Source organism: Rhinatrema bivittatum, chromosome 15, assembly GCF_901001135.1.
Source record: "Rhinatrema bivittatum chromosome 15, aRhiBiv1.1, whole genome shotgun sequence".
Lineage (NCBI taxonomy): Eukaryota > Metazoa > Chordata > Amphibia > Gymnophiona > Rhinatrematidae > Rhinatrema > Rhinatrema bivittatum.
In genome coordinates this window covers 14,976,296-15,002,634 of record NC_042629.1, presented here as the reverse complement: position 1 = coordinate 15,002,634, position 26,339 = coordinate 14,976,296, and the positions used below count along the sequence as shown (strand labels likewise).

At 43.8% G+C, this 26,339-nt stretch overlaps 1 protein-coding gene across 6 annotated transcripts in view; it reads left to right on the top strand.

Annotated features, from left to right (window-relative positions):
• The window catches only part of ROS1 (ROS proto-oncogene 1, receptor tyrosine kinase), a 162,584-nt gene that overhangs the window by 84,914 nt on the left and 51,331 nt on the right, over window positions 1-26,339 (top strand). For 5 of the 6 annotated variants that reach the window (XM_029578714.1, XM_029578715.1, XM_029578712.1 and 2 more), the window contains 3 exons: window positions 758-855; window positions 3,903-4,109; window positions 14,151-14,285. In XM_029578714.1, coding sequence (XP_029434574.1) covers window positions 758-855; window positions 3,903-4,109; window positions 14,151-14,285 — 440 coding nt within the window. The remainder of the gene's footprint in view (window positions 1-757; window positions 856-3,902; window positions 4,110-14,150; window positions 14,286-26,339) is intronic. The other variant, XM_029578713.1, reaches the window with a different exon arrangement.

The window sequence follows — 26,339 nt, the reverse complement described above, 5'->3', positions numbered from 1 at the left end:
GTCTTCCCTAGCGCACGTAATTTTCGACCGGACTACGAGGGGGCACTTCCTGAGGCTTGTTTAGGTTGGGGGATTGGGGGAGGCAAATAACGTGCATAGATTGGATTTTCACATCCACGCAGGTCCCCTTCCACTGACACCTCATCCACGCCAACGAGCAGCTGCAAACTCCGGGGCTACTTAGTATCCGTGGGCAATTTTCAAATGCAAAGTAGGTGCGTGTGTTTCCTCTGTGAATTAGATGCAAAGTCCACACATACTTTGCAGCTAGGTAAGGAGTTTTAAAATTGTCCCTAGGACCTTACCCTGAAAGTGTTTCAATTGTTTTTAACCATTCTTTGTCTGTAGAATGCTCTTTTTAAACTAAGGCTTCTTCAGGCAGATTTACTCAAGCTTTGCGCCACTAGAAAATCCCAGTCTTTCGATTGGAAAAGGGCCAAGTGGATCTGGCCCCATTGTGAGGTGCTTTGACCATTGCAGCTCGGCCTGTCTGTTCGGATCCTTGGCTCATATCTACACCATCGGCTGTTTACTTATTTGGTCCGTTTTTATGAGTCTCCTTCTTGCAACTCTGAAATTTCCAGAAGATTATCCACCAAACCCCAGAATGAAGCAGACAAGCTCGACTCATCTCTTTTCTTTCCCCAGTTCTCCGTGCATGCGTAGATTTTGGAAGATCAGTGGCTGCGGGGGATGTGATTCATATGTGGTGTATTCTTATTGACTCCCCATGTCCTCTGCTTCCCTTTCCTTCCAGCTTCGGGCCCCCCTGCTGAGCATCGCAGATCTCATCGACATTTGCTTGGATGTAGCCAAAGGCTGCACATACCTAGAGAAAATGCGTTTTGTGCACAGGTAAGAGGAGAAGGCTTCTCCTTTCCATATGGCGTAGCTGCAGTGTTAGTGCACTTGAGAATGTGGAAATGCAGGTCACAAGCAAAGCGCGACTGAGACCTTATTGCACCTGAGGAAGGCTCTCGAAGACTCATCACAAATGTATTCAATTAGCTCACCTACATCATCTTGCTGACCTTTATTTCCAGCTTGCAATGTGTCATTTTTTGAGGGGAGAGGGGATTCTCCTCTTTCGTTTTGTTTTCAGCTCAGTCAGAACCAATTCTAGGATTCTGGCGCCACAAGCATTCGTTCTCAACTCTCCAGGGACTTCTCCCCTGTTTAGATCGCCTCTCCCGCTGTTCCCATCCTGCTCATTGCAGCAACGATCCTGTGGCCGGGAGCCATGCACCAGGACTCTTTCCTGGACCTTGTATCCCAGGATCTGAATCTGGCCCTGCGGTGTTGCACTTAATGATGAGCACCCCTGCCTCCGCAGCATCCCCAGCCCCTGCTAATCCAAGGCATGGAAGACCCCTCTCCAGGATCAAGCCAGGGACTTTCCACATATACCAGAGACCTGTCCTCATTGGAAATATTTTAAAAAGCAGTATTTTGGGACCATCACAAAAGCTGCTAATGTAACATTTTTAAATGATAAAGCATATTTGTAGGTTAATTAACTAAGTAATGCCCTGCAGTTCCATGGACAATGTTTGTCGAATGTTATGAATCATGACATGCACTACAGTGCTGTGTAACATTTTCATTTACTTTTTCCTGTGGAAGAAATATCATAAAACCTTATTTCCATTATGTATCAAAGCATGCAGTATAAACTAAAGCTTATCAAGGATAAATTCACAAAATAAAATGGTGACGTGTAGGACAGAAGTTGGCAGTAAAATTTGTATTGCAATGCAGACCAGCTGCTCTTTCAACGTATCACTTTCTTTCATAACAATGCGTCTAATAATGGAACAATCCTGTTCGTCAATGCAGTTGTTAATTTGTATGAACAGAGTTCCAACACAGAACTTTCCATTTTCAATCAGCCTCAATCAAAGAAACTCAACTCCCTGAAGAAAGAAACAAAACCTTCTGCTAGGTATTTGTGACCTGGATTGGCCACTCTTGGAAACAGGATAGATACTGGGCTTGATGGATCCATGCTCTGACCCAGTATGGGTTTTGCATTTCTTTTCACAGTTTTTCACTTTTTTACTTTTTTGGCATGCTTGAGGCAATTGAGAAACTCTTAGAAGGCACTGGGTTTTCTCTAAAATGTCCATTGTGAACTATTTTCTCGTTGCACTTAGTCATCTTTAAGTCATGATATCCTGGAAACTATTTGAATTTTAGGTATTCCCAAGTTATTACAGTTTTAATTCTGTGAAACAACTGCAAGGAAAAAAATCTAATTTGCTTGGAATGTTTTCTTTGAACTTAAGCTAATGTTTAATTATGCTTCATGGAGTTTTGCTGTAAATACATCTGACTTTATAAAAGTGGTGTGGCGGGTCATCCCAGGGTCATCCCAGGGTGCTTGCTGTTGTGATTTCAGCCACTGTGCGGTCTCCCCTCCACCAAAGGTCTCCGGTGAGCTTGGCTCCGAACTATTCTCCAGCAGCTTTTGTCCTCAGCCTGTGCTTCAGCCTCCGCACCAGCAGGGGACCTCCAGGAGCTCTCCCCCCTGTCTATCCCAGCCCTCCTTGCCTGCCTGCACCATACCCAGACTCCTGCTCTACTTAGTCCAGTCTGTCCTTCCCCTCAGTGCTTTGGCATTGAGTCCTTCGTGGCTCCCTGCTCTAGCCACCTCTGCCTTGTGGCTTTTTCAAGCCATTCCCAGTTTTGTCTCATGGCCTCCAGGCCTTCTGATTCCAGCCTTGCTTTGTCCTATCTCCTGGCCTTCTGACTCCAGCTTGCCTTTGTCTTGCCTTGTGGCCATCTGGCCTTCTGTTCCAAGCCTTGTTCCATGACCTGTGGGCCGTCTGACCCTTCCTTGCCTTGTGGCCTACCCTAGGCCTCTCTGATTCCTAAGCCCTAACCCAGCCCTGAGACATCCAGGTTGTCTCTATGATACTAGGCTTCTCTCTGTTCCATGACTTGCCATAGCCCTGGGAGTCCCTAGGTTCCTCTAGGCCTCTCTCTGCCTTGCCCCTCGGGGCCTTCCTTGCCCTCACTGCCTTCAAGCATTCTATGTTCCATGTTCTGTGTAGTCCTTGCCATGGTTTGCCCTATCTTCTCCTAGTCTGTCTTGCCCTAGTCCCTATTTCCAGAGTCCCACTTCCACGCTTACCTGCACTCAGATCCTGTCTGCTCCAGCATTCCAGTTTCACATATAACTGCAGTCTTTTCACTCTTACCTGCACCTAGATCCAGTCTGTTCCTGCTGTTCCAGACCACGCTTAACTGTACTCAGATCCTGTCTGTTCCAGTTTCATGTATACCTGAAGTCACTTCACTCTTACCTGCACCCAGATCCAGTCTGTTCCTGCTGTTCCAGACCACGCTTACCTGCATTCAGATCCTGTCTGTACCTGTGGTTACCTGCACTTTGCTTCAGAGCTCCATGCCAGCCTGAGCTCCATTCCAGCCTCACTGGACCTCCCATGCTTAGCCTCCAGCCTTGCCACCCTGTGCCACTCCAGGAGGTGGTGTCCACAACACTCCCTCTACAGCTGCCCTTCACAACACTTGCTGAGACAGATTCTTTCACTTTTTGTTGGTGTTAAGCAGGGGTTCTTACATCTGGTCCTGGAGGGTATTCATGGGTCTAAAGGACTGGGTGAGAGGGTAGGAGGTAGGGGTGAGGTGCAGTTGAAAGACCAAATCTGAGCACCATTACCCTGCAATATCATCACCTCAAACATCGCATTCCTAGTCCATGTGTGTCTTGCTGTGGCTTGGCTTCTTTAAAATGAAGGCTGGTGCCATACACTTCATCGGGCTTTTAATTGGGGCAGCTTTGACAGTTTTCAACAAGTCTGCTAGGCATCGCCATGCTTGCGAGTTTCATGCCACCGGTCGATTTCTCTTCAGCTCTGGAATCATTCTTTGTTTTACAGGGACCTCGCTGCCAGGAATTGCCTGGTCTCTGTTAAGGACTACAAGGACTCCACTCACCGGAAAGTAAAAATTGGAGACTTTGGCCTTGCTAGAGATATCTATAAGAGTGACTACTACAAGAAAGAGGGCGAAGGGCTGCTGCCTGTCAGGTGGATGGCACCGGAAAGCCTGATGGATGGTCTCTTTACTAACCAGTCTGATGTCTGGTATGTACCTGCATTGCCTGATGGATGGTCTCTTTACTAACCAGTCTGATGTCTGGTATGTACCTGCATTGCCTGACCGATGGTCTCTTTACTAACCAGTCTGATGTCTGGTATGCACCTGCATTGCCTGATGGATGGTCTCTTTACTAACCAGTCTGATGTCTGGTATGTACCTGCATTGCCTGATGGATGGTCTCTTTACTAACCAGTCTGATGTCTGGTATGTACCTGCATTGCCTGACGGATGGTCTCTTTACTAACCAGTCTGATGTCTGGTATGTACCTGCATTGCCTGATCGATGGTCTCTTTACTAACCAGTCTGATGTCTGGTATGTGCCTGCATTGCCTGACGGATGGTCTCTTTACTAACCAGTCTGATGTCTGGTATGTGCCTGCATTGCCTGATGGATGGTCTCTTTACTAACCAGTCTGATGTCTGGTATGTACCTGCATTGCCTGATGGATGGTCTCTTTACTAACCAGTCTGATGTCTGGTATGTACCTGCATTGCCTGATGGATGGTCTCTTTACTAACCAGTCTGATGTCTGGTATGTGCCTGCATTGCCTGATGGATGGTCTCTTTACTAACCAGTCTGATGTCTGGTATGTGCCTGCATTGCCTGATGGATGGTCTCTTTACTAACCAGTCTGATGTCTGGTATGTGCCTGCATTGCCTGACGGATGGTCTCTTTACTAACCAGTCTGATGTCTGGTATGTACCTGCATTGCCTGACGGATGGTCTCTTTACTAACCAGTCTGATGTCTGGTATGTACCTGCATTGCCTGATCGATGGTCTCTTTACTAACCAGTCTGATGTCTGGTATGTGCCTGCATTGCCTGATGGATGGTCTCTTTACTAACCAGTCTGATGTCTGGTATGTACCTGCATTGCCTGATGGATGGTCTCTTTACTAACCAGTCTGATGTCTGGTATGTGCCTGCATTGCCTGATGGATGGTCTCTTTACTAACCAGTCTGATGTCTGGTATGTACCTGCATTGCCTGACGGATGGTCTCTTTACTAACCAGTCTGATGTCTGGTATGTGCCTGCATTGCCTGACGGATGGTCTCTTTACTAACCAGTCTGATGTCTGGTATGTGCCTGCATTGCCTGACGGATGGTCTCTTTACTAACCAGTCTGATGTCTGGTATGTGCCTGCATTGCCTGATGGATGGTCTCTTTACTAACCAGTCTGATGTCTGGTATGTACCTGCATTGCCTGACGGATGGTCTCTTTACTAACCAGTCTGATGTCTGGTATGTACCTGCATTGCCTGATCGATGGTCTCTTTACTAACCAGTCTGATGTCTGGTATGTACCTGCATTGCCTGATGGATGGTCTCTTTACTAACCAGTCTGATGTCTGGTATGTACCTGCATTGCCTGACGGATGGTCTCTTTACTAACCAGTCTGATGTCTGGTATGTGCCTGCATTGCCTGATCGATGGTCTCTTTACTAACCAGTCTGATGTCTGGTATGTGCCTGCATTGCCTGATCGATGGTCTCTTTACTAACCAGTCTGATGTCTGGTATGTACCTGCATTGCCTGATGGATGGTCTCTTTACTAACCAGTCTGATGTCTGGTATGTACCTGCATTGCCTGACGGATGGTCTCTTTACTAACCAGTCTGATGTCTGGTATGTACCTGCATTGCCTGACGGATGGTCTCTTTACTAACCAGTCTGATGTCTGGTATGTGCCTGCATTGCCTGATGGATGGTCTCTTTACTAACCAGTCTGATGTCTGGTATGTACCTGCATTGCCTGATGGATGGTCTCTTTACTAACCAGTCTGATGTCTGGTATGTGCCTGCATTGCCTGATGGATGGTCTCTTTACTAACCAGTCTGATGTCTGGTATGTACCTGCATTGCCTGACGGATGGTCTCTTTACTAACCAGTCTGATGTCTGGTATGTGCCTGCATTGCCTGACGGATGGTCTCTTTACTAACCAGTCTGATGTCTGGTATGTGCCTGCATTGCCTGACGGATGGTCTCTTTACTAACCAGTCTGATGTCTGGTATGTGCCTGCATTGCCTGATGGATGGTCTCTTTACTAACCAGTCTGATGTCTGGTATGTACCTGCATTGCCTGACGGATGGTCTCTTTACTAACCAGTCTGATGTCTGGTATGTACCTGCATTGCCTGATCGATGGTCTCTTTACTAACCAGTCTGATGTCTGGTATGTACCTGCATTGCCTGATGGATGGTCTCTTTACTAACCAGTCTGATGTCTGGTATGTACCTGCATTGCCTGACGGATGGTCTCTTTACTAACCAGTCTGATGTCTGGTATGTGCCTGCATTGCCTGATCGATGGTCTCTTTACTAACCAGTCTGATGTCTGGTATGTGCCTGCATTGCCTGATCGATGGTCTCTTTACTAACCAGTCTGATGTCTGGTATGTACCTGCATTGCCTGATGGATGGTCTCTTTACTAACCAGTCTGATGTCTGGTATGTACCTGATTGCCTGACGGATGGTCTCTTTACTAACCAGTCTGATGTCTGGTATGTACCTGCATTGCCTGATGGATTGTCTCTTTACTAACCAGTCTGATGTCTGGTATGTGCCTGCATTGCCTGATCGATGGTCTCTTTACTAACCAGTCTGATGTCTGGTATGTACCTGCATTGCCTGATGGATTGTCTCTTTACTAACCAGTCTGATGTCTGGTATGTGCCTGCATTGCCTGATCGATGGTCTCTTTACTAACCAGTCTGATGTCTGGTATGTACCTGCATTGCCTGATGGATGGTCTCTTTACTAACCAGTCTGATGTCTGGTATGTACCTGATTGCCTGACGGATGGTCTCTTTACTAACCAGTCTGATGTCTGGTATGTGCCTGCATTGCCTGATCGATGGTCTCTTTACTAACCAGTCTGATGTCTGGTATGTACCTGCATTGCCTGACGGATGGTCTCTTTACTAACCAGTCTGATGTCTGGTATGTACCTGCATTGCCTGACCGATGGTCTCTTTACTAACCAGTCTGATGTCTGGTATGCACCTGCATTGCCTGATGGATGGTCTCTTTACTAACCAGTCTGATGTCTGGTATGTACCTGCATTGCCTGATGGATGGTCTCTTTACTAACCAGTCTGATGTCTGGTATGTACCTGCATTGCCTGACGGATGGTCTCTTTACTAACCAGTCTGATGTCTGGTATGTACCTGCATTGCCTGATGGATGGTCTCTTACTAACCAGTCTGATGTCTGGTATGTACCTGCATTGCCTGATGGATGGTCTCTTTACTAACCAGTCTGATGTCTGGTATGTACCTGCATTGCCTGACGGATGGTCTCTTTACTAACCAGTCTGATGTCTGGTATGTACCTGCATTGCCTGATGGATGGTCTCTTTACTAACCAGTCTGATGTCTGGTATGTACCTGCATTGCCTGACGGATGGTCTCTTTACTAACCAGTCTGATGTCTGGTATGTACCTGCATTGCCTGATCGATGGTCTCTTTACTAACCAGTCTGATGTCTGGTATGTACCTGCATTGCCTGATGGATGGTCTCTTTACTAACCAGTCTGATGTCTGGTATGTACCTGCATTGCCTGATCGATGGTCTCTTTACTAACCAGTCTGATGTCTGGTATGTACCTGCATTGCCTGATGGATGGTCTCTTTACTAACCAGTCTGATGTCTGGTATGTACCTGCATTGCCTGATGGATGGTCTCTTTACTAACCAGTCTGATGTCTGGTATGTACCTGCATTGCCTGATGGATGGTCTCTTTACTAACCAGTCTGATGTCTGGTATGTACCTGCATTGCCTGATGGATGGTCTCTTTACTAACCAGTCTGATGTCTGGTATGTACCTGCATTGCCTGACGGATGGTCTCTTTACTAACCAGACTGATGTCTGGTATGTACCTGCATTGCCTGACGGATGGTCTCTTTACTAACCAGTCTGATGTCTGGTATGTGCCTGCATTGCCTGATCGATGGTCTCTTTACTAACCAGTCTGATGTCTGGTATGTACCTGCATTGCCTGATGGATGGTCTCTTTACTAACCAGTCTGATGTCTGGTATGTACCTGCATTGCCTGATCGATGGTCTCTTTACTAACCAGTCTGATGTCTGGTATGTACCTGCATTGCCTGACGGATGGTCTCTTTACTAACCAGTCTGATGTCTGGTATGTACCTGCATTGCCTGATCGATGGTCTCTTTACTAACCAGTCTGATGTCTGGTATGTACCTGCATTGCCTGATCGATGGTCTCTTTACTAACCAGTCTGATGTCTGGTATGTACCTGCATTGCCTGATGGATGGTCTCTTTACTAACCAGTCTGATGTCTGGTATGTACCTGCATTGCCTGATCGATGGTCTCTTTACTAACCAGGCTGATGTCTGGTATGTACCTGCATTGCCTGATGGATGGTCTCTTTACTAACCAGTCTGATGTCTGGTATGTACCTGCATTGCCTGATGGATGGTCTCTTTACTAACCAGTCTGATGTCTTATATGTGCCTGCATTGCCTGATGGATTGTCTCTTTACTAACCAGTCTGATGTCTGGTATGTACCTGCATTGCCTGATGGATGGTCTCTTTACTAACCAGTCTGATGTCTGGTATGTACCTGCATTGCCTGATCGATGGTCTCTTTACTAACCAGTCTGATGTCTGGTATGTACCTGCATTGCCTGACGGATGGTCTCTTTACTAACCAGTCTGATGTCTGGTATGTACCTGCATTGCCTGATCGATGGTCTCTTTACTAACCAGTCTGATGTCTGGTATGTGCCTGCATTGCCTGACGGATGGTCTCTTTACTAACCAGTCTGATGTCTGGTATGTGCCTGCATTGCCTGATCGATGGTCTCTTTACTAACCAGTCTGATGTCTGGTATGTACCTGCATTGCCTGATGGATGGTCTCTTTACTAACCAGTCTGATGTCTGGTATGTACCTGCATTGCCTGATCGATGGTCTCTTTACTAACCAGTCTGATGTCTGGTATGTACCTGCATTGCCTGATCGATGGTCTCTTTACTAACCAGTCTGATGTCTGGTATGTACCTGCATTGCCTGACGGATGGTCTCTTTACTAACCAGTCTGATGTCTGGTATGTACCTGCATTGCCTGATCGATGGTCTCTTTACTAACCAGGCTGATGTCTGGTATGTACCTGCATTGCCTGATCGATGGTCTCTTTACTAACCAGTCTGATGTCTGGTATGTGCCTGCATTGCCTGATGGATGGTCTCTTTACTAACCAGTCTGATGTCTGGTATGTACCTGCATTGCCTGACGGATGGTCTCTTTACTAACCAGTCTGATGTCTGGTATGCACCTGCATTGCCTGATGGATGGTCTCTTTACTAACCAGACTGATGTCTGGTATGTACCTGCATTGCCTGACGGATGGTCTCTTTACTAACCAGACTGATGTCTGGTATGTACCTGCATTGCCTGACGGATGGTCTCTTTACTAACCAGTCTGATGTCTAGTATGCACCTGCATTGCCTGATCGATGGTCTCTTTACTAACCAGTCTGATGTCTGGTATGTACCTGCTTTGCCTGACGGATGGTCTCTTTACTAACCAGTCTGATGTCTGGTATGTACCTGCATTGCCTGATGGATGGTCTCTTTACTAACCAGTCTGATGTCTGGTATGTACCTGCATTGCCTGACGGATGGTCTCTTTACTAACCAGTCTGATGTCTGGTATGTGCCTGCATTGCCTGATGGATGGTCTCTTTACTAACCAGTCTGATGTCTGGTATGTACCTGCATTGCCTGATGGATTGTCTCTTTACTAACCAGTCTGATGTCTGGTATGTACCTGCATTGCCTGATGGATGGTCTCTTTACTAACCAGTCTGATGTCTTATATGTGCCTGCATTGCCTGATGGATTGTCTCTTTACTAACCAGTCTGATGTCTGGTATGTACCTGCATTGCCTGATGGATGGTCTCTTTACTAACCAGTCTGATGTCTGGTATGTACCTGCATTGCCTGACGGATGGTCTCTTTACTAACCAGTCTGATGTCTGGTATGCACCTGCATTGCCTGATGGATGGTCTCTTTACTAACCAGTCTGATGTCTGGTATGTACCTGCATTGCCTGACCGATGGTCTCTTTATTAACCAGTCTAATGTCTGGTATGTACCTGCATTTCCTGATGGATTGTCTCTTTACTAACCAGACTGATGTCTGGTATGTACCTGCATTGCCTGACAGGTGGTCTCTTTACTAACCAGTCTGATGTCTGGTATGTGCCTGCATTGTCTGTGTTTGCTGCACACAGTGATTTTCCCACGCAGAATGGAGGTGCCTGTTTGAGTGATGCTCTCTATATTTTTTCTTCTTTGCTTAACATTTGCTTCATCTGTGTGCACTTACCTTGGATGAGATTTAATACCTGCCAGGTTATTGTTTAACCTCTATTTGACAAGTAAAACAAATTTGAGAGGGTGAGAACAGATGTCCAAAATGTTCACTTTTGCAAATGTGCAGCATCACTGTTGTTGTTACTCTGATGTCCAAATACATGAAGCAGTTTCCGGACTTGGATACATACAAAGCGTAAACTGTAGATAAAAAAAAAAACAAAAAACCCCAAAAAAACCACATTTATAATCAGGTGATGACAATATTAGTATTAAGTGTAAGGTCAGTGGTTCAGCAAGCAACCTTTGTACCTTTGTCTAATGATAGAGCTCTCATTCTGGCTCTGGAGAAGACCCAAATTCATTCCACAATATCTTGCACTTCAAGAAAATTAGGCCTCTGAGGTGGCTATGTGTGAAAATGTTTTATCTTTAAAATTATGCATTTGGATAGGATATGTACTTTGTGTATATACATGTTTGTGCATTATTTATATTTTTTATTTTAAAACATGTATGTGAATTGCAGTTTGTGTGTCTGGGAGTGGAAATGAACAATGTAAAACTGTATAGCTAGGAAAGCTCGTGGTACGCTGCTTTCGTAGTTTAAGGAGGATACCTAGCAGTAAGATAGATACGGCACATAAAAGTAGAATACTATTAGTTAAGAGAGGATGCCGAGCAGTAAGATGGGTGAGAATGCAGAGTTCAGGAGGAGGCATTTGCTGAATAGTCAGGTTTTGATTCTGTTTCCTTGCATACGTTCTGTGGAATACTGTTCCATAAGTAGGGTGCAAAGCAAGTGAATACATGATGCCTCATGCAGGCTAGCCTTGCTGTAGCTAGCGTAGGAGCAGATAAAAAGGCCTGTGGGAAGAGCAGAAATTCCCTCAATGGGGTGTATGGGGACCGGAGATGAGACAAGTATGCTGCTGCTGTTTGGTTCAGGCATTTGAATATAATACAAAGAAATTAAAATTATATTCTGCTCTCAGTGGGGAGCCAATGGAGTTTATACAAGATAGGCATCACATAGTCACTAGGCGGCCCCTGCCAAATGCCATGCTGTTAGGATTTGCAATAGTTGGAGGCATTTGAGCAAGTGCTGTGGAATACTGTGGTATAGGAAATTGTAATAGTCAATGTGGCTCTTGATCAGGTGGATAGATCACATTTTTCAAAGAAGTTATGTAATTGTTGAAGATGATGTAAATAGAAAAATGTGGAATTCACCACAGCTGAGATGTGGGTTTGCATTGAGAGTTGGTGATCAAGATGGATCCCTAGACTATGCAGAGTTTGAAGTTTGAAGGGTGGAAATAAGAGAGGTTATCTGGACCAGCTTACACATAACACACACACACACACACACACCCCTAGTATAGCACAAGATTTATCATCTGTGTTATTTGCAAAGTAGATGAAACATTAGATTAGCTTGTCAAGAATGTATGTTCCAACTGCTGCTGAGTAAACAGAATTGAATAGTAATTGTGTATAATGGGATGTCGCAGTTACCAAATATATTCGCCTGCTCAACACACAGCAGTATTCACATTAAATAATGTTTACAGTATGCAATGCCAGATGCATTAGTAACTTGCTTTGTTTGTGGAATGCTGTATGTCATTGTTAATGGCAGAGGTAAAATATGACCAACACGAGTGTTTACGGCAGCAGCCTTGCACTCTGAAGAAGGTTTAGTAAAGGCATGCTTACTAGGGATGTGAATCGTTTTTGAACGATTAAAATTATCGTCAGATAATTTTAAAATTGTTCTAAATCGTTAGAGTGCACGATACAATACAAATGCCCCTGATTTATCGTCAGGGGCATTTGTATTGTATCGTTAAATAGGGCACGGGAATTATTTGGGGGAGGGCAGGAAAACCGGCACACCAAAACAACCCCTAAACCCACCCCGACCCTTTAAAACCAATTCCTTACCCTCCCCCACCCTCCCGAACCCCCCCAAAATGTTAAGTTACCTGATGGTCCAGTGGGCCATTGGCGCCATTTTGGCTGCCTCTAATTAAAATGGCGCCGATGGCCCGATAAAAAAAAAAAACCCGACCCTTTAAATCGACCACCCTCCCGACCCTTTTTTTTTAGGGAGGCCCGCGCCGCTAAAAAAACCTCTTTAAATCGACCCCCCCTCTTTAAATCGACCCCCCCTCCTGACCCCCCCAAAACCTTTTAAAATTACCTGGTGGTCCAGGGGGGCCTCGGGGGGCCTCGGGGAGAGATCCAGGGGGGCCTCGGGGTGAGAGGAGAGATCCAGGGGGGCCTCGGGGAAAGATTTCCCATTCCCAGGCATCAGCTGTTCTAAAAAAAAAATGGCGCCGATGCCCCTTTGCCCTTACCATGTGACAGGGTAAGGGCGAAGGGCTGATGAGTAAAGATGGCCGGCGCCATCTTTAAAGATGGCGCCGGCCATCCAGTGCTCCTACCATGTGACAGGGGCCGGCCAATGGCACGGATACCCTGTCACATGGTAAGGGCAAAGGGGCATCGGCGCCATTTTTTTTTTAGAACAGCTGATGCCTGGGAATGGGAAATCTTTCCCCGAGGCCCCCCTGGATCTCTCCTCTCACCCCGAGGCCCCCCTGGACCACCAGGTAATTTTAAAAGGTTTTGGGGGGGTCGGGAGGGGGGGGTCGATTTAAAGGGTCGGGTGGGTTGTTTTTTTTTAGCGGAGCGGGCCTCCCTAAAAAAAAAATTAGCGATGTGAATTGGAATCGGAAATGATTCCAATTCACATATCTTAACGATCAGATTTCCCCCCCCCCCCCCCTCCAGCCGAATCTGATCGTTAAGACGATCTGGCACACGATTCACATCTCTAATGCTTACAGTGGGCAGTGAGACAGAGAGCTTGCTTTCTTATTTGCCATGTCATAGCACCTCAGCAGCAAGGGATAAAAGACTGCAATCAGATCTTGGCCCTGTGTGTATGTGAGCATTTTAGGGATAAGAGTGAAAAAGGAATGTATTTATTCCATTTTATTTTCCACTGTCTCCCATGAATTACAGCTATTGAACTTAGGGACAGAGAAGCCTTCTCTGAGCTAGTTCCAAACCAGGAATGGGTTTGAGAATATTTGACTTGAACTTAATTAAATAACCAACTTTGACTTAGGTTTACTGGGATTGGCTCGAATCTGGGCAAATATGTGCAGATTTCAACTTGAAAAAAAGTGGCAATCTACAGATTTTCTCATCTGAAAGGGGTTTTTTTTGAGAGGCAAATTGAGCGTGATTATCTGATCAGCATCATGTTCCATCCCATCAGTTTAACTCTGATTCTCTCCATGCTCTGGTTCAGATAGGATTTGACTCACCCATTCCAAGTTAGGAGTTGGACAAGACACTGAGCTTCTGCCCTTTCCATTCTGTCTGAACTGCATAAATCAAGGTTTGGGTTCAGCTGAAGGGTTTGGATTAGGTTTGAACCATTACTGGCTGGATTGGACTTCGTCCATCCAGATCTATTCAGCTTGAATGTGCATCTTGCCCCATTGTTGGAAAAATGTATGTTTTATTTATTCATTACAATGGTCAGCAAAGGCAGCACATTTACATGTATGTACGTCTGTACTTGTATGATCCCATGCATGTGTAGGCATATGATGTGTCATTCCTTTACTGTTCTTCAGGTCCTTTGGTGTCCTCATATGGGAGATCATGACATTAGGTCAACAGCCGTATCCAGCTTTGACTAACCTGGAAGTTCTGCATTTTGTACGGAGTGGTGGGAGGCTGGAGAGACCTTGCAACTGTCCTGATGATGTGTGAGTCCTTATGCCACTTACAGTTTTAGCAGCTGAAAAACTCTCTCCTGCTTTCCTCCCCGCACATTCCATATCTATACCAGCTGATACTACACATTCTTCTTGGCTATGAATAGGGTTTTGCTAGAGCAGTGTTTCCCCACCCTCTCCTGGAAGCACAACTAGCCAATCAGATTTTCAGGATAGCCATAATAAATATGGATGAGATAGATTTGCATACGTTGGGTGTTCAATGTATCTGATGAATATTTATTTTATTTATTTTTTATTTATTTTAAAGTTTTTATATACCGCGAATAGGGCAGAAGTCTGACCGTCTAGGCGGTTTACAGATATAACGTATTAATATTTATGATGGATATTTATAATGGATATTCTGAAAAACTGACTGGTTAGGAGTGCCTCCAGGTGAGGATGGTGGAAGCACTGTGCTGGACCATTCATTTCCCAACAATAGTATTTTAATGCTCTTGGATTGGCCAGTTTTTGTAAATCCCATGCAGGAAGATACCTGGTCAGTCTTCTGACAGAGGGATATATCATGAGGTCAGCAGGAGCAGCTTTGGAATCCATCTCTGTTTCACACCGTGTTCAGTCTTCTAGGGTCCCTAAGCAAACACCCATCCCCTTGCTTAAGAAAGTCAGCACTCATTCTCCAGAACAATTCCAAAACAAGCTGGTACCCTGGGCTAGATACTGTGACCCAAATCAAAGGAAGCTAGTATGGTACACTTATTTCTGTAATTACAAGTTCATGATTCAATCACATCTTTGAAATGCTAAAACTAAAAGTGGTGCTCATAGTGTCCACTAGATGTCAGCCTACAATCATAAATTTACAATAGTTCTCTGTACCTGCATACAAATAGCCAGGTATTGGTATCTATCATGTGTTGGTCGCTTAGAAATATAAGAAAAAGACGCACTTATCTACTTAATCACTGTACTAGATAAAATAATAATATTGCCACTTTAATTGTGTAGATAACACAACATCTCAAAATAAGATGTAGTAGAACTAGAAAAGGAATGGAGAAGGGCAAGCAGAATGATAAAGGGGATGCAGTGGTTCCCCTATGAGGAAAGGCTGAGTAAGTTAGGGCTCTTCAGCCTGGAGAAGAGATGGCTGAGAGGAGGTATGATAGAGGTCTACAACATGAGTGGGGTGGACAGGGAAATTGGGAATGCTTATTTGATCTTTCCAGTAGTACTCAAGACTACGGGACATTCCATGAAGTTAATAGGTAACACATTTAAAATAAATAGGAGAAAGTGTTTTTTCAGTCCGTGCACAATTAAACAGTGGAATTTGTTGCCGAGGGATGTGGTGAAAGCAGTCAGTGTAGCTGGGTTTAAAAAGGGTTTAGAGTAAAAGTCCTTAAAGCACCATTAGCTTTGAAGACCTGGGAAAGCCATTGTTTGTCCTGATTATGAGTAAGAAAGATTGGATCTTTTCTTTGAGCTCATGCCAGGTATTTGTGACTTGGATTAGCCAATGTCAGAGACAGGATACTGGGACTGAGGCACATTTGTTCTGACCCAGTATGGCATTTCTTATGTTATGTTCTAATACTTGTGGAAAAGATTAAATCAAGTGTAAGTGATACAAGACTATTATTTCATCAATAGTAGTAGCACAGGCTCTGATCCCCTGCTCTTACTAAGACCATTGGCCATTCTAATAAGGTGACCACAGGCATCGACAGGCTCATTTCATGCAGATTATTCTAAGATTATAGTATTTGCACCCAAGAAATATAATCAAATAGCGGAAACTGTTTTCTTGTTTTCTGATTATTTGCTAACCTTTTCTGATGTGTAAGGCTCCAAAGAAAGTTTTGAGGCATGAGCTCACAGTAACTTCCTTTCAAGCTTTGCATATCTTTTTGTGACTCTGTGACTTTGCTTGGGTAGGTAAAATACAGGAGGACCATAATGAATTCTGTAGGATGTTCTGACGCAGCTCTTTCTCCGAGTGCAATAGTTTCCAGTTGGAGCAGTGCCAAAGGAAAACACAAGTTGTACCCGTCTAACTGTTTTTACTATTTGAAAAGTACTGGCATTCAAAGTGTTGGCTGCAAAATGACAGAAGACCATAGTAAATGATCAAAGAAAAAGACCAAATTATCCCATCCCGTCCCATCTGCCTAACTGCAATTCTTCCACTTCGGATAAACGATCACATGAATTGCCACACTCAATCCAACACCACCTCTCCAGCTCTCATGTTTTTTGCCTTACCATCAATTCCTTCCCTACTACTGCCCTCCATATCAGTCCCAAGCATGCCCAGAATCTGTTTAAGTACTAACTCTACCACCACCGATTCAGGCCTTCTTCCCTGATACTTAAAAGACCAACACAAAATCCAACACCGATGTCCCCTGAGAAAGCAGCTGGGATAATTTTGCCAGCTCCTGCCACCACAGGTGACGTTCTGGGAGTGCAGTCGGCGTTTCAGTGCTGACGCAAACCCAGAAATGCAGCTGAGTTGTGGCACCACCGCAAAGCCACCGCTGCAGGAGATTGCTGAGAGAGCAAAGGAGGTAGAGAAAGCAGCAGGGAGCATATTGGCAAGCTCAGGCTCTGGCCCCAGTCAGTGTTGGCCCGATGCAGTCCTGCTGCTGCTGGCCTGTGGCAATCCAAGTAGCCACCGTGGCTTCTTAGTGCTTCCACTCGCCCTGCTAGGGCCTAATCTTCATTCAAGCTGTACTATGCTTACTGCCTTCTGCTCAACTTCTTAGCTTCTAAAAGAATATGATCTTTAAGTCTGACATCCTTATTTTCTGGCAATATGGAGACAGGATTCTGGGCTTGATGAGCCATGGGTCAGACTGGAATAGCACCTCTTATGTCCTTCTTCATAGTGAGAGGGAGTCATCCTCAGTCTGCATCACTGGGTAAAAAGATGACATGGGTTCTTGTTGAAAACAAGTTTTTAAAGGAGTGATCCTGAGACTCTGGAGGTGCTTTTTTTCTGCGCTGACAGAACCAGGAGGCTCCTTGCCATTATCTGAGAATCACTGGCATATTCTGTAATGACCTCAGTGGGAGAGAGAAACCATTCTGCCAGTTTCTCAGGTCACGAACTGAATGTTCTGGCACAAAGGGGAGATTTGAGTAGTAAACTGAACAGATGTGATTAGGAAGTCACTGATCAGACACATGTACAACAGCTGCAGCCTTTCGGTCTCATGCTTAGCACTGGCTTGCTGTTGCTCCACCAACGAAGGGTTAGCAAAGCAGGGGATGCACAACCACTGCGTGGAAGTCACTGGGACAGAGGGCTTATTGGATTATCTTTTAGAGAAATTCAAGAGAATATTGACACAAATCATTTTCTAGCTGTTTGCAAGTGACATCATGGGGTCCAGCCATCTGAGCATCAGGTAGAGCAATATAGGGGAGTTATCATTAGTGAGGCAAACTGCAGCCCTTCTGTGCACAAATTTCCAAAGGGATGGATTTCTCAGGCTCGTGCTTCTGCACACGTATCCAGCAAAGACCTGGAAGCTGAGGTACGTCCAGGGCCTCAGGGAATACGGTATCCCCTGACCTGAGCATTATGATTCCATCACGGTATATCAGTGTGGGCTCCATAGGGTTTTTGTACCAGCTCCATGAAATTTGCCTCCTCCATGATCCTCATCAGATCATACACACTTCATTCCATTGTCATAGTTCTCATTTCGTAACTGAGAAGATAGCAGTACTTTCACTACTTTGCCTGTGCTCTCTCTGCCCTCCAGTCCCTGCTCCCCAGCATACCCCCATCCTCCAAGGAAAGATTTGGAAGAAGCGCAAGCACAAGTAGGCACCGTCTGTCATTATCTTTTGTTTAAGGTTTTCTTTTCCCCTAGGTTCAGAATGGATAACATTTTTTTTTTTAATAAGGCCCAGCGTCTCTGCTGAAAGCGTCTTGGGCACACCTTCTGTCTGGGAAGGACATTTGCAATCTGGGTTAGACTTGAGCCTAGGAAGAAAGGTAAAGCATCCAGGACTGGAACGCTCACTTATCTTCCTCCTTGCTTCCTGTTTGAGAGGGAAGGGCATCCCTTTTCCCAGAATCTCTCCTCGGGATGTTGCAGGGGTCCGTTTCCTGCAGTTCAATCCTGCTATACTACTCACATCACCCCATGTTTCTATTGGACTTAAAATGGTAGGAACTCCCATACACGTGCCCACGCTCTGCTGTGCAGAAGTCATACCAACACATGCAAAATATCACATCCAGCCAGGGTGGAAGAGTTTATTGTTGTTTGAGCAATAGCAATAAAATCAGAAGCTTCTTTGATCCTTGAACTGTAAGACTTGACTGAGTCAAATCGTCATTTTCTTGTAGCCTGCACGTGCTGGAGGTGTGCAGCCACTCCAGGCCCATTAAAGGGCTGTCTTTCTCAATTCATACTCTCTGATATCTGTAAAGAGAGCTAGACGTGCTGAGAGCTGTATCGCGCTGCGAGGGATAATTTATGGGACCCCAGTTGTGCTCCATCGTCAGACATTTTTCAGTGATTAAAACATTGACACAGTGAGGATGTAATGCACAAGATGCCTGAGGGAACGGGTAAACACAGGGAACATAGCACCAGACGTTACTGAGTGTTCTGCCTGTGCAGAGTGAAGCAAGGTTTTCTGGCTGTGAGAAACTCAAGTAAGGATCTATTAGACTGCAGGTGCCTGTCACTAAGAGCATTGGCCTCTATGCTGATAAAGTTGGAGTTACAAAAAAATAATTGTGCATGGGAGTAAAACACTGTAGGACAGAGTCATATATCCACTCCAGAACTGGCCCAAATATCTTTTTTTTTTTTTTTTTGCATGAGAGAAAAAAAATTGCCATAAGCAGTCTGTCTCCTGATATTTGAACACTGCCATGGTTTATGAATTTCGTAAATATATGAGTTACTCTTTACATCGTGGATAAATGTTATCATCATTTTGATTATGTTAGAGCAAAAAAAATTAAAAAGTGAATCTCTGCTGACCATGTACAGAAGAATTTTCAGAGCGAGCTAGCCAGGTAATTTAGGAGATACCTGTCTAGTTTGTCCTCCCCATCATGCGGGTTTTCACAGCACACATATTTTCAGCTAGATTACAAAGAGAAATTTTTGGGTACTGTTAAAGTTGGAGGAGTAATCAGTGAGTGCATATATGTGCATTTTCAAACGCACGTGCACTCTTCTGCCCTTCTGACCCAGCACCTGCAGAAACCACAGGGGCAAAGTCAGTGGGTAATTTAGGAAGTGGGCACACATATATATATCCTGAACCTCAGGAAACCCCCCCCCCCCCCACTTACCTTCATTCTCTTATCTGCAGGATTTAAAGCTGCAAGCCCCAGAGACAGGAGGATGCAGAAATGTTGAATCATTACTTCCTGCCTCACAGAAAAAAATGTGAAAAATGTCTGACAATACAGCTATTAAAAGCAATGCTTGGCCCAGAAAGGAGATTCTACATTGAAACATGTGTTGGGTTTTAAGCTTGCGTTAGATTGTCCTTAAAATTTGCATTCCAGGCTCTCTGTTCTTTGGCAGAGAGCAGCTGATTACAATAACACAACATTCTTCTCCGTCTCTGAAATGCCGGGATCCAAAGAAGCAACCCGGTAGAGCTGTTGTCATCTAGCTGGTAATTCCAAGAAATCATGACTTATAACTTATTGTAGTCCCCGTGCAACCGACCATTGAGAGAGTAATTCTATAGCATCGCGGGCAACGTATGGGGCAGCTCTGCGCACAACTCAACACCAGTTTTCCAATGGAGTTCATGCCATGAAAATTAGTGAAATCACATGCAATGACATCTGCTTTTTTCAATGCCTAATTTATACGTGCAAATGTACGTGCATAATTATCAAAATCAAAAGTAAATCCAAACTCTTCTCTTTTCTTTGTGTGCATATACATGAAACTGGATTAATTACATACTTTTAGCCCCGCACACACACCCTTGCTCTTAAACATGTGTTTATGAGCGCAAATAGCTTTGAAAATTCGCCCCAAACAGTGCAAATATTCCTCGCTTTTTTTTTGTCTGCAGATCAAACTCTGTTTCCTTTCTACGTTGTTAGAGGTTGGGATACTTATTTTGCATTTACACGGGTATCGGAGAATTTGCAAACATTCTCATTTTGTTTTCTGTCGGCTCGGCCTCTTGCTCCTGAATGAACAACACTGTCTGTTATGAACGAGCTGCAAGCTGAGGAGTGGGACTGGCTTTCTCCCTGCTCAAAAATGAGTGAGCGAGGAGCATCTTATAAGGGCTGCTCTGGCATTTTTTTTTTTTTTTGAGTAGCTCAGGCATTCACAGTGCAAACCACTGTTATTCATACCGTTATAATTCCTTTGCAGTTAAGTCATTACTAGTAATCAGGGTAGGCCTGTACTACAATACCATATTTGGGAATGTCATGTGAGATGCCTAGAACCATATTGAAAAAAAAAGAAGAGTTGGTGTGTCTGGGCTGTGGAGGGGATTTATAACAGGCTCGCTGGCAGAGATCTCTTGGGAAGTAGTAAGAGTGCTGGCACCACGGATCGGAGAAGCAGTAAAGGGGGGGGGCAGGTGCATTCATTTTCTGCCTTCAGATGAAACCGGGAAACATTCAAGCCGGTGCAGAATGTGCTCCCAGGCTGTATCCATAAAGGGGAAAAAAGTTACCCCTCAAATCCAGGTCCAAAATCCATAAAACATCCCTCAAATTCTTCAGCTTTTTTGTCATTGTCCCCCAACATGAAATTTCCTCACACAGAGGCTTACTCTGCCAGGGACAAAATAAAGCTGTGTCCTGCACCAAAAGCAAAATGCAAAAAGTCTGCCTTGCTTTTCATTGATGCCTTATGAAAATGTAAATTGGCACAAGGAATATGGTTTTCTGAAAGTGTCCTGGAACAAAGTACACGACTAGCCTGTGTCTTTTTATGGGCTCTATATTAAAATGATGTTTACTTAATTCCAAAGTTAAATATAAATGTCTAATGTAATTGTCGTATATTGAATATATACTGGTCATACAATAACATATAGCACAAGCCACATTTTAAAATCATGATACTTATATGACTATTGTAATTACATATTCATTTTCTCTACTTGTGGCATAGATTTTAATAAGTTGTTTGATGTACGTTCAGTCACTGTATAGAAGTGAGAGGGCCAGTTAGCAGGAGTGATTACCCAGCAGCTGGCGTGGACGTTACATTTCTTCGCATTAACGTCCATGTTAGTGCCAAAGCTGCGCTGTTGAGGGATAGCACCCCCTCAGTAAAATGTACTGCAGAGCACAGTCAGTCCTGCTTTAACTTGCACGCTAAACTTTGATCAAGTCGCAGGTTAAAACTTGGTAAGCATGAGATTTATTGCAGAAACTTCTAGAGCAAGCCATGGAAGAAAAGAGGTTATGAAGGAAAACAAAAACAAAACCCTTTTTTTCAGGAAGGTGTTAAAAAAGAAATAGGTTGGAGGGGCTAACATGAAATAGAGGATAACTTTCAAACAAATCTGCACAGTTGCATATATGCACATATATGGCTGTGTGGAGATCTACAATTGTATCTTATAGCCCGCATGCATCGGATACGCATGTATTATAACATATACGTATATATACGTGTGAACACATGCAATGAATAGAAAGCAAATGTTTGCAATGCATTGAACAACACACAAACTTTCCCTACCAATTTTAAAAATATGCCTGTGAATATTTTAAGCACGAAGAAAAGGTGAAAGCCGATTTGCGCCCAGAAGTCGGCATATTTTAAAACTCCTGCGCTTAATTTAAATTACCAATTTGCTGCAACCTCCAGCAGTTCGCCCAGTCCTTCTCCAGGTCATCGAGACCCTCCTGGTTCTTCAGCCTGAACTACCCCCAGTTCACCCAGACCTCCCACCCAGCCAATAGTGCGCAATAAACAAGTCTGATATCAATTACGCAAGATAATTAGCAGGTAAAAATAATGCGAGTAAGTTGCCAAATGTATGCACATAAATGTCTTATAAATGTCTTATAAATGTCTTATGAGTTCTTTGTAAACCGGCATGATGTGCTTCACGAATGTCGGTAAATAAAAGTTAATAAATAAAATAAAATAAATAAATAAAACTGCAGCTTACACACATAACTATTGGCTCCATCCTGGAATGCTCATAGACTGCCTCTTTTTTTGTATGTACATATACATGCAAAACATAAAGAAAGCAGACACTTTCAAGGTTTAGAAAATAGCAATGACTTGAGTACAAGCTACTTACGGAGGATATGCTAATTTTTATGCACATAACTCTGAAAATTCATCCCATACATATCAATACTAGAGGTGTGAATTGTGTGATCGATCGTCTTAACGATCGATTTTGACTGGGGGGGGAAGGAAATCTTATCGTCGTGGGTTTTTTTTTTTTTTTTTTTTAAATCGTTAAAAATCGTAAATCGGGGGAGGGCGGGAAAACCGGCACACCAAAAAAACCCTAAAACCCACCCAGAACCTTTAAAACAAATCCCCCACCCTCCCGAACCCCCCCAAAATGTTTTAAATTACCTGGGGTCCAGTGGGGGGGGGTCCCGACGCGATCTCCCTCTCTCTCTGGCCACGGCTGCGTTGAGAAATGGCGCCAGTGGCCCTTTGTCCTTATCATCTGACAGGGCAAAGGTAGCGCCGGCGCCATTTTGGTTCCTGGCTCCCGACGTCACGCGTGCAGGAGATCGCCCCCGGACCCCCGCTGGACCCCCAGGGACTTTTGGCCAGCTTGGGGGGGGCCTCCTGACCCCCACAAGACTTGCCAAAAGTCCAGCGGGGGTCCGGGAGCGACCTCCTGCACGCGGGCCGTATTGCCAATCTTCAAAATGGCGCCGGCGCTACCTTTGCCCTCACTATGTCATACGGGTGACGGTCCCCACTGGACCCCAGGTAATTTAAAACATTTTGGAGGGGTTCGGGAGGGTGGGGGATTTGTTTTAAAGGTTCGGGGTGGGTTTTAGGGTTTTTTTGGTGTGCCGGTTTTCTCGCGCCCTATTTAACGATACAATACAAATGCCCCTGACGATAAATCGGGGGCATTTGTATTGTATCGTGCACTCTAACGATTTTTAATCTGACGATAATTTTAATCATTCAAAAATGATTCACATCCCTAATCAATACTGACACCACCAATTATTATTATGATTTGTTAGTATCCTTATTCTAGAGCAGTGGTTCTCAACCTTTTTTCGGCTGGGACACACCTGACAGATGGTTCTAACATACGTGACACACTGAACATGTGACCGTCACAGGGCTAAATGTAAACATGCACTCTGCATTCCACAGGAACCTCCTTGACCCCCCAACAATGGATGCAGAACAGAACTAGGACATTCCCCATACAATTTAACATATAAAAAAAGATATTCTGGTTCTGATGACATCTCAGTAAAAGCAAAACAAACTCCCTTTACTACCAGGCACAATAACCTTCCTTATGAAAAGACAGTAATTTACCACTAATGCATATCCTATTGAGAAAACACGGTAAATAAGTTTGATACAAATGCCTCCATGCTAGTAAAATACCTCACCTCGGTCACACACCCAGAACTGACCTTCATCAAGTACAAAAAAAACACAAATTTCCTTATCTGACCACGCTGCTATCAAAGACTTCCTGCTCATCTAAAGTCTTTCAATTTCTGGACCTACAGCAATAAAAGAGCTTGCCCCTACTTCTCGCCTATTCTCTCAGTACCATTAAATAATGCACCAATCAGAAATGTTATCTCGCCACATTCCCACTATCAAACACTTCAACGTGAATTATAAACCGGCTAGATTTTTCCAACACTCCTCATTAACCAGAACATTAACACCTATTATGGTAGCACCTATCACTCAAATGTTAGGTCTAATAACTTTCTCCATCCTTCTATTAAATACACAATCTCTTCTAAAAAAGATCACCCTACTAAACGATATCCTCACAGATGAAAAGCCAGATATATGTGCGATCACTGAATCATGGCTAAAAGACACTGACACAGCCATAATAAATCAACTTCCCACTGACACTTACAATGTTTTCTCCATTCCAAGGATCAAAAAGAAAGGTGGAGGTATTCTCCTGGCTGCCAAAAAGAAATTTAACCTTACAGTTCAAACTACTTCCCCTTCCTCCAAAATGGAGACTGGCCTTTTCAAATCTAAGGATCTTCAAATCTGCCTGATCTACTCCCCCCCCAGCATACTTGAGAATAACCCATCTCTACTAACTGAATTTATTATCAAATACCTTGATATTCACCTCCCAACAATTATTCTGGGGGATTTGAACCTACACTTTGATCGCATCCCTCTAACCCCAGCCTGTGAAACTTTACTGACCTCTCTTAATGCTCTAGGCTTTCAACAAGCTGTGACTAACCCGACTCATAAAGCTGGTCATACCCTTGATGTCATGTTTACTAACTCCCATATTGATACAAAACCTCCCCTCTGCACTCCCATTCCTTGGTCGGACCACTTTCGGATAGACACCTGCTGTACAATAAAACAATTACCATCTAATGTTCACAGCAAAAAAACCATCTACTTCCGAAAACAAGGTCAAACAGATGAAATTAATAATGTGATATCAGAAGATCTCAAAAATTTAGATCTCACAGATGCTGAAACAGCTACCTCTTCTTGGTTTAAAATTACTAGTAACATAGCAGAGAAACTCTGTCCTATTCAATCCAAGGAAATCAATTCCGAAAAAATAATAAGGAAAAAACCTTGGTATACTCCCGAACTTAAAGCTATGAAAACGGAGCTACGTAAGACAGAAAAAGAATGGCGCAGAAACCAAAATTCCACGACTTTATTAAAATTCAAATCATTACTACACAAATATCGCCAAGCCATCGACAAAACAAAAAAAGATTTTTATGCTTCCAGAATTCATCAATATCAATTCAACCCTCAAGCACTTTTCCAATATGTCAAAAGCCTTGTTACTGCTCCAACTCACAACAATCTAAACAACAATGATGATTCAAAATGTGAGGAACTAGCTACATTCTTTTATAACAAAATACATTCTATTTTAATGCGATTTAATTCATTTCCTGCTCCTTTACACACCAACCAAGCTACATCAGCCACTCAAGATAAATTTGAAACAAAGCTATCTAATCTTGAGATTACTACTGGTACTGAAGTTGAGTCAATTCTAAAGAAAATGAAACCAGCTTTCCACCCCACCGACATATTACCTACTAAGACTCTTCTCACAATATGTTCTACAATAGCAAAACCTATTGCAAAGATTCTTAACAAATCCATCACCACAGGCATAGTTCCTTCTATACTTAAACATGCTATCATTACTCCAATGATAAAAAAATCTAACCTAGATTCATCTGATCCAGCAAACTTTCGTCCAGTATCAAACCTTCCCTTCCTCTCAAAGATTATGGAAAGAGTCATCAACAAACAACTATCTGATTATTTAGATGATCATCAAATACTCTTTCCATCTCAATATGGGTTCAGAAAGTACCACAGCACGGAAACACTTTTGATATCTCTTTCTGAGGTGCTACTAAAAGCTTTAGATGCTGGCAAATCATACCTCATCGCCCTTCTTGATATATCAGCGGCTTTCGACACGGTAAACCACAACACTCTTATTACCCGTCTTTCTGAAATAGGTATCTCGGGATCGGCTTTACTATGGTTTCAGTCATTCCTGAGCAATAGAACATACAGCGTTAGATGTGGACGAAGTGAATCCAAGCCAAGAAACCTCTCTCAAGGAGTCCCCCAAGGATCTTCTCTCTCCTCCACATTGTTCAATGTTTACCTTACACCGTTATGCTGGCTACTCTCTAAATTGGGTCTTCAACACTTCATCTACGCAGATGATGTTCAAATACTCATACCTATAACCAGCACAATCACAAATGCACTGAATACCTGGAAGGTAGCTTTATTAGAAATTAAAACTATCCTCACAGATAACCAATTGGCTATAAATACCAATAAAACTGAACTTATCATAATTTCACCTCCAAAAAATACAATACTG